At 39.1% G+C, this 16559-nt stretch overlaps 2 protein-coding genes across 2 annotated transcripts; both read left to right on the plus strand.

The window, feature by feature from the left end:
* Nucleotides 1–236: 236 nt before the first annotated feature.
* On the plus strand, nucleotides 237–4147 carry LOC118824660 (endonuclease domain-containing 1 protein). Its single transcript, XM_036594966.1, is given in 4 exon segments — nucleotides 237–550; nucleotides 552–602; nucleotides 1963–2094; nucleotides 2096–4147. Coding segments are annotated over 4 exon segments (903 nt in total). The 5' UTR covers nucleotides 237–307; the 3' UTR covers nucleotides 2573–4147.
* A 1699-nt stretch (nucleotides 4148–5846) lies between these two features.
* On the plus strand, nucleotides 5847–15556 carry LOC118824889 (endonuclease domain-containing 1 protein-like). Its single transcript, XM_036595339.1, has 3 exons — nucleotides 5847–6164; nucleotides 14242–14570; nucleotides 15138–15556. The coding sequence occupies exons 1-3, from the start codon at nucleotides 5880–5882 to the stop codon at nucleotides 15388–15390; spliced, it is 867 nt and encodes a 288-aa protein (XP_036451232.1). The 5' UTR covers nucleotides 5847–5879; the 3' UTR covers nucleotides 15391–15556.
* The last annotated feature ends 1003 nt before the right edge of the window (nucleotides 15557–16559 follow it).

Raw genomic sequence — 16559 nt, forward strand, 5'->3', positions numbered from 1 at the left:
TGAATGTACCTGTACAGAACCTTTATTTCTAACATATTCTGTTTGCTCCATCAACCCTGTCAATAAACAACCACAATCATTAATGTGGCTTCCTCCACTAAACCTCTTAGGTCTCAAGTCTAGTCCTGGAAGGTTGGCAGCTCTTGCTGGGGGAGCAGTGGAGGCACGTCAGTAGATGAAAGGCACCAATTGCCTAATTTGCTTATCAGTTCACTGCCATTCAAAGCAAATAGCTCAGGCTTCTACTCACTTACTCATTCAGTCCAAGCAGCATCGCAGCGAGAGCCTCGGCTAGAGCCCCACCAAAATGAACCTCATCCTCAGCCTGGAGGTGCTCCTCTCTGTGATGGTAGTGACCACAGCGACTGTGGTGGAAGACTTCAACCATGTGGAGAGATGCAAAGACTCACTGTACATGGGCACTCCACCGAGGGGCATCATCGAAACCCACCTGAAGAAGATATGCCAGCGTTACGCCGACAAGCCACGCTACGTAACCCTGTATGACCCCCGCAAGCGCATCCCCGTCTACTCTGCGTACACGTTCAAGAAAAACCGAGGGTGACCGGAGGGTGGACTACCCTTGGATGTACGAGCCTCAGGTATGAACGTTTAGATGTTGTATGAATATAGAATATAGAAATTGTACAAGAATTGTAGTTAGCATTATCATTTAACTAATTAAAGTACAGTAGCAATCACATAGCTATACTTAGTAATTACATAATAAATAATATAACGATAATAAATAATGTGAAAGGATGACACACATATAAATGCAATTAAATGTAACTACACTAGTAATTACATGGCTCAAGTCCACATTTTCTTTTGATTGACCAACATGGAAGTGTAATTAAATGTAACTACACAAGTAATTACATAGTTATGCTTAGTAATTACACAACTATGATCATTTACATTAACATTCATGTTATGCTTGAAAGGTTTCAATGTCAAAGATCACCAACAAGTAAATGTGATTTAATGTAACTACAGAAGTAATTATGTAGTTATGCTTAGTAATAACATACGTTATAATACATTAAATTGACAAAGTATTGACAGGTTTGAGTCTGATTTTTTCATTTCTTTTGATGTGAAAGCTCGACAAAAATGTAAATGTAATTACATGTAACTACACATGTAATTACATAGCTATGCTTAGTAATTACATAATTATAAAGACTTGCATTTACATCAAATGTACATTCTGTATCATCAGCTTCAAGTTTGACTTTTTCATTTCTTTCATTATGAAAGACAAAAATGTAATTGTAATTAGATATAATTACACAAGTAATTACACAGTTATGCTCAGTAATTACATGATAATAATCAATTACATTGACAATGAAGTTCTGACAGGTTTGAGTCAGACTTTTCTTTCCATGTAGAAAAAAAGAAATTAATTAAAGCAATTAAATGTAACTACACAAGTAATTACATAATCTAACATTTTCCATTTTTTGATGATTGACAAAAATGTAAAAGTAATTAAATATTATTATGCAAGTAATTACATACTTATGCTTAGTAACTACATGATTGCAATAAATTACATCGACTTTTGAGTTACATTATTTATCAACAGGTTCAAATCTGATTTTTCCATTTTCTTCTTTTACTTACAAACACTAATGTGGTATGAATCGAAAGTTTAGAATCTGCATTTTCCACATACTTTTTCTGTACGTTTACAGTGAGCTATGAGTCAGAAATAATTCATATAAATGACATGCATGTTATATGCAATAACAATGACATTAATGGAGAAACAATGACCCTTAGAGGTAACAGGCGCGATGGTCTAATGGTGATGCTTATTTTGGGGATTTTTTAATAAGTGCTTATTATTTCTGTATGTGGGTCGACACTTCAGCTCCCCACTCTTCAGACTAATAACTGTATAATAAGCCTGTAGTTTAAGACATTAAAGCACTGCATCCCTCTGATTTCCAGCTTGCAGAAACAGATGGCAATGGAAACATGCTTCCATTCCCTACCGGCTACCTGCACATGAAGTTTGAAGACAGCCAGGCGGTCCTCGAAGACTATTCCGACGTGGTTTTGTACGAGAGAGGTCATCTGAACCCCTGATCAGCACCAATCTGACCCTCATGACCGCGCTGCTACGTACACCTTGACCAACGTGGTGCCTGAAATCCGGGAGTTTAACATCGGGCCCTGGAGAGAGTATGAGGAACGCATTAGAGTTCGCCTCAACAACTACTGCCGTGGAACCGCGTTCATTGTGACCGGTGTGACCACTGCAGGCTACATGATCCGCCGAAACAACCAGGACCGCGTGGCCATCCCAGAAGATGTTTGGTCGGCCTACTGTTGCACCGAATATGACCGAAACGCGCCGCACGACGTCCGAATCCGCTTCCCCACCCAGGGTGCTCTGGCCAAAAACGCCAAGGAGGGCAACGCGGTCCACGAGATGCCCGTGCAGGACCTGGAGAACTTCCTGAAGACCAGAATGGACGTGGACCAGAACCTGCAGATATTCTATGACAACTGCATCTCTCCGTCACCACTGCCGCTCTACCTGCACCACACCATATGACGAGATGCGTCCTTGCCTCACAGCATCGCTGTGCTTCTGGCCTCCACAGGCCTGTTCTCTCTTTCTCTGGCTGCTCTCGCCATGTTTTTATATTCTTCTGTATCGTTACACATGAAAAAGTAGGGCTGTTAATCTCTGACCTTTCAAATATTCTACTCGATTACAATCGTTTAGGAAGAAATTCAGAGCGACATTTCGCTAATTTCATCACGAGTTGATTCAATTATATAATGATTCTTTGGGAAAAGATTCATTGTTTCATGAAATTCAGAGTTTCATCATAATTCAAATCAGTTTGAGTATGATTATTTCAAAAAAGATTCAATTCTTCATAAAATCTCCAGATTTTTCACAATTTGATTCAGTTTGATAATGATTCTTTCAAAAAAGATTCATTGAATCATTTCTCTAATTTCATCACAGTCTGACTTAATTTGAATGTAATTCTTTAAGAAATGATTCAGTGTCACAAAATCTCTAGTTTCATCATCATTTGATTCAATTTGTTAATGATTCTTTCAAAGATTCAATTGTTCTATAATATAATGTGTTCATTATATCATGACATTTCAGATTCCTTCATGATTTGATTCAGGTTGTTTGATTCTTTAGCAAATGACTCAGTTTTAAAGAAATCTCTAATCTCAAGTTTCATCATGATTTAATTAAATCTGACGATGATTCTGTCAAAAAAGATTCAGTGTATTTTATCAAATTTTGACTCAGTTTGATTATGATGTTTTAAGGAAATGACTCAATGCATCATGAAATCTGAAATTTAACTACAGTCCAGAATTATTAAAAAATTTGCCTGAGAATTTGAAAATGGTCTGAAAACTGGCCAAAAATGATACTTATACTTAAATATATACTTTCTTGAATGTTGTTATAATTGATCATAATCAAGTTTCACAATAGAACTATTTGAATTTCAAGCTTTTGATTGATACATTGATACATTTTCCCACCTTTGTGTGCATTTCTGTTAAAAAAAACCCTCTTCTTCTCATCTTAACATGGATTTTAAAAGTGATATTTCTGTATCCTGTCTTTACTGGGTTTGTAGGGTTTGTTAGAAATATGTGTTACTGTTTTGTCTCTGTGATTTATTATTCTTTTCTCTCTTCTGTCGTGTGTAGCTTTAACTGGTTTGTTTAACAGATGTAGGATCGAATAATAGTAACATATAAATCTAAAAACAGAACGTAACGGGTTTGTCTGAAAGGTGTAGAGCTGAAAGGTGTGAAGGTGATTTAGTTGTTTTTTGGTATATAAGATGAATGACATTTTAAATTTGTGTCCAAAAGTTAAAGGACATTTACTACTTTACTACTTTACAGGCCTTTATCTCACACACGGGCCGACGTTTACACGGCCTCTTTATCTCTAAAGAATTCTGCATAATGTGAAGTTAAATGGTGGCAATTTGCCTACACTCACAACGGCTCAGCGACGTTTACAGCTCTCAGTGATCAGCTGTAATTTGAGCCTCGTTTGAAAGCAGTGTGTTAAAACAGAGTCAGAATGACAGAGAAACCCTGTTTTTCTTGGTGTGAATGAAATAAAGAGTCCCTGTATCACATCTCATTGTGTTTCTTTTGAAAAATTGCTTTCACTGCAAAATATCACCATCAGTACATTTACATTTATCACATTTTATATATCAGAGACATATTAAGCTAATGTATTACCAAAGGTGCATAACTATCCTCTCCCTGGCCACTTTATTAGAAACTCCTCCATTGCCTTTGTACAGCTTTGAGACAGATGGTCTTCAGCCTGTAACTGTACACCCACATATTGGATCTATATGATAGTTTTATCTTATAAAGTGGCCAGTTAGTGGAAGCCCAAGGTAGGTGTTTCTAATAAAGTGGCCAGTGAGTGGAAGCACAAAGTAGGTGTTTCTAATAAAGTGGCCAGTTAATGAAAGCACAAGGTAGGTGTTTCCAATAAAGTGACCAGTGAGTGGAAGCACAAAGTAGGTGTTTCTAATAAAGTGGCCAGTTAATGAAAGCACAAGGTAGGTGTTTCTAATAAAGTGGCCAGTTGGTGGAAGCACAAGGTTGGTGTTTCCAATAAAGTGGCCAGTGAGTGGAAGCACAAGGTAGGTGTTTCCAATAAAGTGGCCAGTTAATGAAAGCACAATTTAGGTGTTTCTAATAAAGTGGCCAGTTGGTGGAAGCACAAGGTTGGTGTTTCTAATAAAGCGGCCAGTTAGTGGAAGCACAACGTAGGTGTTTCTAATAAAGTGGCCAGTTAAAAGAAGCACAAAGTAGGTGTTTCTAATAAAGTGGCCAGTTGGTGGAAGCACAAGGTAGGTGTTTCTAATAAAGTGGCCAGTTGGTGGAAGCACAAGGTAGGTGTTTCTAATAAAGTGTCCAGTGAGTGGAAGCACAAAGTAGGTGTTTCCATTATAGTGGCCAGTTAATGAAAGCACAAGGTTGGTGTTTCTAATAAAGTGGCCAGTTGGTGGAAGCACAATGTAGGTGTTTCTAATAAAGAGGCCAGTATGTGGAAGTGCAAAATGGGTGTTTCTAATAAAGTGGCCAGTTGGTGGAAGCACAAGGTAGGTGATTCTAATAAAGAGGCCAGTTAATGGAAGCACAAAGTAGGTGTTTCCATTAAAGTGGCCAGATAATGAAAGCACAAGTTGGGTGTTTCTAATAAAGTGGCCAGTTGATGGAAGCACAAGGTAGGTGTTTCTAATAAAGTGGCCAGTTAATGAAAGCACAAGTTGGGTGTTTCTAATAATGTGGCCAGTTGGTGGAAGCACAAGGTAGGTGTTTCTAATAAAGTGGCCAGTGAGGGGAAGCACAGGGTAGGTGTTTCTAATAAAGTGGCCAGTTAGCAGAAGCACAGGGTAGGTATTTCTTATAAGTTGGCCAGTTGGTGGAAGCACAAGGTCGGTGTTTCCAATAAAGTGGCCAGTTAGTGGAGGTACAAGTTTCTAATTTGTTTTATTTCTATCTGTAAGTCTGTGTGTCTCTCCTTATATGGTTGTGACCAAGCACTAGATAAAGCGTCCACACCAGCACAGTGAATAGTCTCCATCATGTAATGAGACTGCATGAGGCAATTCCTTACTTTCATAACTACATAAATTACACACGCTGTCGTAGTAATTACAGAGTAATAAGCCTTCAGACTACTAAATAAACAATAATTGCAGAGTATAAGGATGGTAAGTGCTGTAGAGTGACAGTAGGAAATGGGAGGAGAGTGGTGACGCTGCAGAGTTAAAGGGAAAGTTCAAGGGTGCTGCAGTGAGAGAGCGAGAGAGTGAAGATAAAGCGACAGTAGCAGGATGAAAGGCTGGCTGTACCTGCTGCTGTGCCTCCCGCTGGCCCATGCCGGGGTGGTGCAGGATTTTAACCATGTGGAGCGGTGTAAAGACTCGCTCTACATGGGCACTCCACCAAGGGGCTACCTGAACCACGGGCACAAGAAAATCTGCCAGCGGCTGCAGGACAGGCCGCGCTACGTGACCCTGTACGACCCCCGCAGGCGCATGCCCATCTACTCGGCTTACACCTTCAAAAAATCAGATGGGGAGAAGAGCGTGGACCAGCCCTGGATGTACGAACCTCAGGTGAGACTGAGTGAGACACTGAATGAACTTCAGTGTCACACGACCAGACTATATTACACTAACACAGATATTGGAAAAATACAATGCAATAGAAATATAAATACCCAACTTTGAGCCCAAAGTTTTGTTACACATTTCTATAACCTGAGAATAGCTCAGCCTGTTTGCACTGAAGTCCCTGTAGTTACTGAATAATAAGCCTTGGTGTGGAATAACCCTGAGATTTTAATGGGGTCATTTTTTTTGTACATAGAAAAACATGGGGTGAAAACCAGGGGCGTCCAAACTTTTGCATACAAGTACATAAGTGTATTGAAATAAATTTATAGAAATAAGGCACCATAATTCACATCAATATTATATTAGTAACTACATGAAAAGGATGAAACATGGTTGAGTTTGGGTCCTGGCACACTAGTCTGGACCTGCCATGGTTCTGTTAATATTGAGGGGTTAATTAAAGAAACTGTACAGACTTATGCAAAAGTTTGAACACCCCTGGTTGAATGACATGTTTTGTTGATTTTCTTAGTATAAATAAGTTAACACAGTTAAACATAGCATCTTCTGCTAATTTTAGAGCACAGTTTCTATCTATTTGCTGGAGAAATATGAAAAATATAAAATTTAAAGTATGCCATAACTTCTGTCCAGGCAGCATTTAATATTTTCACCTCATTTACCTTTTTTTCACTTAGAAAATCAACAAATACAGGGAATTTGCTCAGGGCCCAAAGTTTTGCATACAACTGTACACATAAGTTACATCTCAGTTTGTGCGCAACTCTATAGCATAGAATAAAATAGAATAGTTCTGATGTTTATTTTTTATCGTGGACATATCTTTTATTAGAATAGAATAGAATAGAATAGAATAGAACCGATGTTTATTATCTATTATGGAAACATATCTATTATTAGATTGAATAGAAAAGAATACAATAAAATAGAATAGAATAGAACAGAATAGAATAGAATAGATATTCATTATCTGTTAAGGAAATGTCTATTATTAGAATAGAATAGAATAGAATAGAATAGAATACAATAGAATAGAATAGAATAAATGTTTATTATCTATTATGGAAAAATATCTATTATTAGCTTAGAAAAGAATAGAATAGAATAGAATAGAATAGAATAGAATAGAACCAATGTTTATTATCTATTATGGAAACATATCTATTATTAGATTGAATAGAAAAGAATACAATAAAATAGAATAGAATAGAACAGAATAGAATAGAATAGATATTCATTATCTGTTAAGGAAATGTCTATTATTAGAATAGAATAGAATAGAATAGAATAGAACTGATGTTTATTATCTATTATGGAAACATCTATTATTAGATTGAATAGAATAGAATACAATAAAATAGAATAGAATAGAACAGAATAGAATAGAATAGATGTTCATTATCTATTATGGAAAATATTAGAATAGAATAGAATAGAATAGAATAGAATAGAACTGATGTTTATTATCTATTACGGAAACATATCTATTGTTAGATTGAATAGAATAGAATACAATAAAATAGAACAGAATAGAATAGAATAGATGTTCATTATCTATTATGGAAAATATTAGAATAGAATAGAATAGAATAGAATAGATTTGCCATTTGGTGGAATATCTCAGGTGTCCAGCACAGTGAAGGTGAGACAGGTAACAGTCAGGTGAGACACTGTCCAGTTCACACACACAACAGGAGAGACTCGCGCTAACACACTGCTCAGTTAAAATGCAAACTGAGTGATAAGAGGATACGAGAGAGTCCGAGCAGTCGTGATCAGGATATACGACTGTATGCATAAGCAAAAGTGTGAGTAGTGTAAATGTGAATAAGTGAACACATCCTCTACAGAGAACACACAGAAACATGATTTTGAAGTGCTGTTCCTTTGCTGAGTTTAACATATTGAGGGGAATAATATCAAAAATAACATGCAAAGCGTGCCATAACTTTTGCACAGACTATACTTTGTGTTTTTTTTCCCCAATAGGATTAATGCAGTAAATAAACAGTAACTGTGCATTAAAAAGTGTAGAAGTGTGTCTCTGGAAGGATGTGTTCACTTATTTACACTAAGACTGGACGTTACTAAGTTACTGGACGTGGCCGTTGCAGAGAAACACGGCTTCCGCTAAATTAAAGGTCGGCAACTTGCAGCTCCGGAGCTGCATGCGGCTCTTTTACTGCCCTGTTGAGGCTCCACAGCTGAATCTGATTAGTAGGTAAAAATAAAATAATCCTCCTTTACAGTAAAATAAAGCTCTGCTGATCGTTCAACACAGTTTAACAATAAATGGTCTTAAACTCTGGAGTTAATGTAGAACTGCTAATTCACCCTTTAACCCTGAAGATCAGCGCAGACTGCTGGTCACCATAGCAACACAGACAACAGTCTCGCCTAGCTAGTAGCTAACGAAACGGCAAAGAGAGAGATTTAAGAAGACCATCTAGAATATGGACTTATTTGCTTCTATAATCACTTCAGCTGGTTTCCTGATACGTTTATTCTGCAGCGAAAAACTGTCAAACACTAAAAAGTCGTGAAGCTGAAGTCAGTTTCTCATTCGCCAGCTTCTTGTTCAAATTGTCCCGTTCCACCTTAAATGGTACAGCAGTTACATTCTGGCACCTCATGCACCATTTAAGGTGGAACGAGAAATTTTACAAGAAGCCGCAAATGAGAAGCGACTTTAGACCCATAAAAATTTGGATGTTGAGACATTTTACAAAAACTTTTTTACTTTTGAGGAAAAGTTTCCTGCAGGAGATGTGAGAAAAGTGGCTATAGCTGAGCTAAAGCTTAAAGCAGACCAAAGTAAGTCTGCGTTTTCGTTTATATTATATTTTTCAGCCTATACCACATCAGCACATACTGAGACACATTTGCAGCCAAGATGGTTTGATTGGTTTGATTTTTATTGAAAGGACAAAATCGTTCTTGTTAGCATTTGGGTTGCTAACCCTGTGCTAAAGCAACGACAATAACAACGATGATGAGTAGAGTGTACAGATTACTTACGTGCTCGGGTTTGAAGGGAAAACAGCCTCATCTCAGTTTCAGTGGTTTGTCTGCTGATGATGAGCAGAGGAAAACTGGTTTTGTGCATTTAACAAAGGAGCAGACTTTGTCATACGGAGGAAAAGAACCTCTGTGTCTTCTTTTCACCACTGCTGACCAACGTTAACATGCAGTTTGTGCTTTAAAGTTGCTGCTGCAGCCGCTTTCAGAGGAACAGTTTTCATTTTCCCCCTCAAAACCTGTCAGTATCTGAGAGAGCGAGAGCTCAGCGGGGAGCAGATGTTCGTTCACTGGTGCCGGTGTTTATAGAAAACGTCTACAGTGGCGCTACGGACCCTGGCGACCCTGCGCGCCCCCTGCTGGTGTGTGTGCATCATTAGCTTTTTGCCAAGCAGTTATTGTTAGTGAGCTGTTTCAACATCTCCAGCTAGCACGGCTAATCTAGCGTTTGGTTATAGTTATTTTCACCTATTCAGTGATTTATCACTCTGCAGACGTTAGCTGACGATACTGTGCTCTGATAGCTTTTGGTGTTTGGTTCTCTAACAGTTCTGCACACAACCTCGAATTCCATCTCAGCAACTATGACAAAGATAAAGTGAGACACCTTTCCACACTCTCAGGAATAAAGGTACTAAGCTGTCACTGGGTCAGTGCTCCTCTTGCCACTGGGGTGGAACCCTCAAGGGTCCATCTCAGTACCTTTAGTCAGGGAACATAACTGAACCATAATCCACTGAAATGATATGTTCTAAGCTGTACTGACTCCACACACCCCGTCTCGTCTCCAGGCTTTTATTTTACTGTTCTGTTTAAAACATTCGGTTATGAAAAGGTACAAATACGAACTTTTCACCTGGAAAAACTTATTTAAGGTTCACAATCAGACCTTAAAACCACTGTTGATCCTTTGAGGGAACATTTACACTGTTTGTACCTTGACGAACGAAAATGTACCTGAACAGAACCTTTATTTCTAACAGTGATATTCTGTTTGCTCCATCAACCCCTGTCAATAAACAGCCACAATCATTAATGTGGCTTCCTCCACTAAACCTCTTAGGTCTCAAGTCTGGTCCTCGAAAGTTGGCAGCTCTTGCTGGGGGAGCAGTGTAGGCACGTCAGTAGATGAAAGGCACCAATTGCCTAATTTGCTTATCAGTTTGCTACCATTCAAAGCAAATAGCTCAGGCTTCTACTCACTTACTCATTCAGTCCCAGCAGCATCGCAGCGAGAGTCTAGGCCACAGCTGGGTCACAATCAGACCTTAAAACCACTGTTGTACCTTTGAGGGAACATTTACACTGTTTGTACCTCGATGAATGACGAATGTACCTGCACAGACCCTTTATCTCTAACAGTGCATGGTGAGCTGAAGTGACACGAACGCCTGTATTTCTGAGGTTAATAACTGTCCATAAGGCTGTAGCGAAACTTGTTTACCCAGCATTTATGTACTTTTGTACATACTGTTTGTTGTGAAAAGGGCCTATAGAACAGGCTTTGGCTTTAATGGGTTGCAAATAAACTGGAATTGTAAGCATGGCCAAGAGAAAAATATCCAGTGAATATTTTATTTATTTTGTAATATTCTGTGCTGAATAACATTTGCCATTTGGTGGAATATCTCAGGTGTTCAGCACTGTGCAGGTGAGACAGGTAACAGACAGGTGAGACATTGTCCAGTTCCAACACACACACTCCACACTAACACACTCAGTTAAAATGCAAACTGAGTGATAAGAGGATACGAGAGAGTCCGAGTAGTCGTGATCAGGATATACGACTGTATGCAAAAGTGTGAACAGTGATAATAAGTGAACACATCCTCTACAGAGAACTCACTTCTGCACATTTAAACCACAGTTACTGTTTTATTTTACTGAATTTACAACACTGGGGAAAAAAATAAACCATAATCTACAAAATGTGTCATCACTTTTGCACAGGTCACTTTTAATGGATTGTTTTTTCCCTCAATATCGCTGCTGTCGGGAGAAAGTCTTGTATTTTTTCCCTCAATCTCCCGTTTTTTACGTTTTTCAGTTTTTGGCATCATTTGCAAATGCCTGTTGCTCTTTACATTGTATGTAAATTTCATGATGAACGGACCAAAAGAAACGGCCCAAAATTACTTGGGAAAAAAATCTGGTTCCATTGACTTACATTAAAAGTAAGGTATGTTTTTTCCTTCTCCTGTAAAGTTACCATTTTGGAGAAAAAGATTCGGTTCTGACAGCAGCGATATGTTAAATTGAGCAAATAAACAGTTATTGTGCATTAAAATGCACTGTCTGTATATATAACCATCTGCAAAATAGTCAGAAGAACCCATTTATGATGCAAAGAACTCCTCAACCATGCATTGAGTGTTCATGGTTCCATATAAAACCATTTCCTTTACCAAAGAACCCTTTAGTAAAGAGTGTAGCACAAGGCCTGGAGACTGACCACTTACATAAGACGCCTGCTCATCAGTGTTTCCTCTGAAATTAAGGGAGTAGCGACAAAGCGAGAGAGGAGGGTGAGAAAGGGACGAGATGAGAAGCAGAACCTTCAGCAGGAATAAAATCAGCCACCTCTTCATCTCCTCTGCTCCCTCTGAGCTTGTTTGCTGTTATTGCTATTGAACCAGCGCCACACGCTTAAACATGTAATATCACTGCCATCAATAATGCTAATAACCGATGAGAGATTGCAGAGGGGAATTAGAGAGCGGGAGGGCGGTGGAGGAAGAGAAAGAGAGCGCCAGAACAAAACTCATTCATTCTGTCCGAGCTCGTTAGCTTTGCAGCGGCAGCATTTTCATCCTCATTTGTGTTTCTGCTAGATTAGATTAGCGCCGCGCCACATGAAAGGCACCTTTGAGAAATGTCATAGTAAAGCGTCCGAGCTCACTCACTCCGACAGCTGTGCGTGTGGGGAGGCCTCAACCTGTCATTGCCTGTGAATTATGGTTCAGGTGGGGAACCCTCAGGGCCCTGTGAGTCCAGTGAAATAAAAAATACATGTCTGTCATTTTTATTTAATAGAATTATCACACTTATTTTGTTTATGCTCTACAAGTTTTGCAGTAATGCTGTTATTTCATTGTTAAAGGGGAATTTCACAGATTTTTAATTATGCCTGCATAATTCAGTGTATGAGATATAAACAGAGTGATTCAGAGTGGTTTGGTATGAAATGGTTCAGATGGCTTTACAGTGGTGGTGATAGGAACCAGGGGTCCCCATGACTACAACACAAATATAGACATTTTATTTACTATCCAGAACCACCAGTGAACCTACACGAGTCTTCTGAGTTTATATGGAATGTTGATGATGGAAAATAGTGGAAAATCTGAAAAATAAGATGTCCTTTGAGGACTATTTTGCCTTAGAATGCCCTGTTTTATCCCTTTACCATGAATGGATTAAAATAAATGGATTGAAATTTGGTTTAGGCCAAAACTACAGTGGATCAGTGTCTCAGACATCAGGCAGTGTATTCATTTCATGTAGTAACTTTCTGTGAGGGAGAAAGTTAAAGATCTCTCGTGCTCTCCCATTGGTCAGGACTTCAGGAGCTGAAAAGAAGGCCTTACACAATAGATTAACTACCAACATACAAGCTGACAGAGGAATCAACCAATCACGCTTTGGTTGCCAATGAGCCCAAGTCTGTGAGACAAAAACATCACTCTGGGCCCTCTTGAAGTTCTAGATACACCTCAGACTTTGAATACAAGTCGTCTAGCCTGCTTCCAGTTAGCTGTTAGGAATGGAAAACAGCAGCGGCAGCTCTACGTCAGAACCCTTTACTGAAAGAGTCACTAAAACTGATATATACAAGCTCAGATATATGATAATGTCTGTTAAAAGCTTTAAACGCCAGCATTTAATCTAGAACCCTAAAATTACTCACGTGAATCAGTGCTAGCTCAGCAAAAACACACTACTAGAATCCCATTAGCATCAACTACACTCTTAAAAATGAAGTTCTTCAAGGCTTTATTAGTAAAGAAAATGGTTTTATGTAGAACTATTAACACTCATAGAACCCTTTGCATGTTTATAGGGCTTTTTGCATCGTTCTTCAGATCGATGGAGAATGTGTTTTATGGGGTTCTATATAGATCCATTTTGAAAAGTGTTCTATACAGCACCAGAAACAGTTCTTCTATTGTTATGCACCAAAAAAGGTTCTTCTACTGTTACAAAGCCTGTAACTATAGAAGAACGCTTTTAATGCTATATATGTAGAACCATATAAAACACATTCTCCATCAATCTGAAGAACACTTTCATGAGACAAAGAACTCTTTAATCATGCAAACGTTCATGGTTCTATATAGAACCATTTTCTTTACTAAAGAACCCTTGAAAAACCATCTGTAGTACCATCCTATTTGGTGCTATATAGAATCGTTTTCAAAAAGGTTCTATATGGAAACACCTACAGCGCATTCTTCATCAATCTGATGAATACAATACATTACATCTACAATACATTCAGAAGAACCCATTTACGATGCAAAGAACCCTTGAATCATGCAAAGGGTTCTTTGTGTGTTCATGGTTCTGTATTGAACCATTTTCTTTACTAAAGAACCCTTGAAGAACCATCTTTTATAAGTGTGTAGTAACAATAGAAGAATCCTATTTGGTGCTATATAGAACCGTTTTCAAAAAGCACATTCTCCATCAATGTGAAGAATACAATACATTACATCTGCAATACATTCAGAAGAACCCATTTATGATCCCAAGAACCCTTTAATTAGGGTTCTTTGTGTGTTTATAGTTAGTATGTAGGGTTAGTCAGAGTTGATTTTTCCTTGTTTTGGCATTTACCATAGAAATGAACGGCAGAACGCTAAAAAATACGGCTGTCACCCTAGCAACCACCTGGAACACCATAGTGATCACCTTGTCACACACTTATAACCAGTCGCCTAGCAACAACTTAATAACCACTTAAAAACCATTGTAACCATAAATCAACACCCTAGCAATACGGGGAAAGTATATATTAGCTCTCTCTCTTTATTTACAGCTGGCCTCAGGTCTGGGCAGCAGTAACATGGAGCCGTTTTCTCCGTCTTCAAGCACGCGGATGCTGATGGACTCTCAGGCCACCCTGGAGGACTTTGCGGATGTGGTCCAGTACGAGAGAGGTCATCTGAACCCTGACCAGCACCAGGCCGACCCCGTGGACAAAGCAGCCACTTACGCCCTCACCAACGTCGTCCCACAGATCAGAGAGTTTAACGTGGGCCCGTGGGGGCAGCATGAAGACCGCATCCGGCAGCGGCTAAACAACTACTGCCGCGGGACGGCCTACGTGGTGACCGGCACCACCACGGCCGGCAACATGATTCGCAGGTAGGAGTAAGGCTGTATATCAACCCAACGGGCTCCAAAAGAATGTCCGGGTCTCAAAAATCAACATTATACTGATGAAGATATGATGATAACTCACTCACATTCTGGGACGATGTGTCCTTCACCGAGTTTTGAGTTCTGTTTCAACGCAGATGCAACCGTCACATTCATCCGCTCAGGGAAGGGGTCTGACGCATGCATGCAATTACACATTTCCACCAGAGAGGTCACCAAAACGTACATAAGGCAGCATTAAGTTTTAACCATCTCTCTCCATCGGCTTCTTTCTTTGTATTTAACATTTTTTCATGCTGTATGAACCATAATTTAATATTATAAATGTTTATAAATTTAATGTTATAAATTAAATTAGCTACCATGACTTAGCTAGCTAGCTAACCACTTTAGCTACAAGGAAGTAGCCCAACCAACCATTAGAGGACGCAAACCTACAACCCAAAAATGGCAGTTTTAGAGCCTCTGTTGACTTCAGCTCTGCAGATGAATGACGTTTGTTTGTGCTGCTCTGAATAATGTGTTTATGTTGTTGAACATCCGTATCTGCAGGAATAACAATGACCGGGTGGGCATTCCAGAGTACATGTGGACGGCGTACTGCTGCACCGATTTTGACCGCAACGCTCCCTACCTGGAGCGCTACCGGTTCCCCGCCTTCGGGGCCTACGGCCTGAACGACCGGGTTAACAACGCTGTGGTGGAGGTGCCTCTCAAAACCCTGGAGAAGTTCCTGAAAGGACGCATGGACGTGGACAAGAACTTCCAGATATTCTACAATGACTGCGTCCCAGATGAAATGTAGCTTTAATCATCTTCCATTATCTCTATTGTCTATTATGTTACATGCATATATTATAAATCACCTGCTTCTATGGTAATATACATAACATATGACCTTTATGTATTATACATAGGGGTAATTACATATTTATAGCTTTAACTCTGCTGGTCTCAGCATATCGCTGTTGTTGGAAGAAAATCTTGTATCTCCAAAATGGTAACTTTACAGGAGAAGGAAAAAACATACCTTACTTTTAATGTAAGTCAATGGAACCAGACTTTTTTCCAAGTGATTTTGGGTCGTTTCTTTTAGTCCATTCATCATGAAATTTATAAACAATGTAAAGGGTAACAGGTATTTTCAAATTATGTCAAAAACTGAAAAACAACAAAAATGGAGATACGAGGTTTGTTCCGACAGGAAAATTCTGTGATATTCAATTTTATGTTCAAAATACTGTGAACCTGCCCGCAAACTGAAAGATTTTAAACAGATTGGAGAAATAAACAAACAAACAAACAAAAAATCTGTGTTCTGGTGAAATTCATGAATTACGTTTTATCTCTAAGCTTTATAAGGGCCTTTATATGAACACCTTACTATTAAGAAAAGTGAACTACTGTTACAAATATAGCTTATAAAGCAATCAGGCATAACATTCTGACCACCTCCTTGTTTCTACACTCATTGTCCATTTTATCAGCTCCACTTACTCTATAGGTCCACTTTGCAGTTCTACAGTTACAGACTGTAGTCCATCTGTTTCTCTGCATACTTTGTTAGCCCCCTTTTACCCTGTTCTTCAGTGGTCAGGACCCCCATGGACCCTCACAGAGCAGGTACTATTTGGGTGGTGGGTCATTCTCAGCACTGCAGTAACACTGACGTGGTGGTGGTGTGTTAGTGTGTGTTGTGCTGGTACGAGTGGATCAGACACAGCAGTGCTGCTGGAGTTTTTAAACACTGTGTCCACTCACTGTCCACTCTATTAGACACTCGTACCTTGTCAGTCCACCTTGTAGATGTAAAGTCAGAGCCGATAGCTCATCTCTGCACAGTTTGTGTTGGTCATCCTCTAGTCCTTCATCAGTGGTCACAGGACGCTGCCCACAGGACGCTGCTGGCGGGATATTTTTGGTTGGTGGACTATTCTCAGTCCAGCAGTGACACTGAGGTGTTTAAAAACTCCA

The sequence above is a fragment of the Colossoma macropomum genome, unplaced genomic scaffold (genome assembly GCF_904425465.1).
Source record: "Colossoma macropomum unplaced genomic scaffold, Colossoma_macropomum, whole genome shotgun sequence".
NCBI classification, from domain to species: domain Eukaryota; kingdom Metazoa; phylum Chordata; class Actinopteri; order Characiformes; family Serrasalmidae; genus Colossoma; species Colossoma macropomum.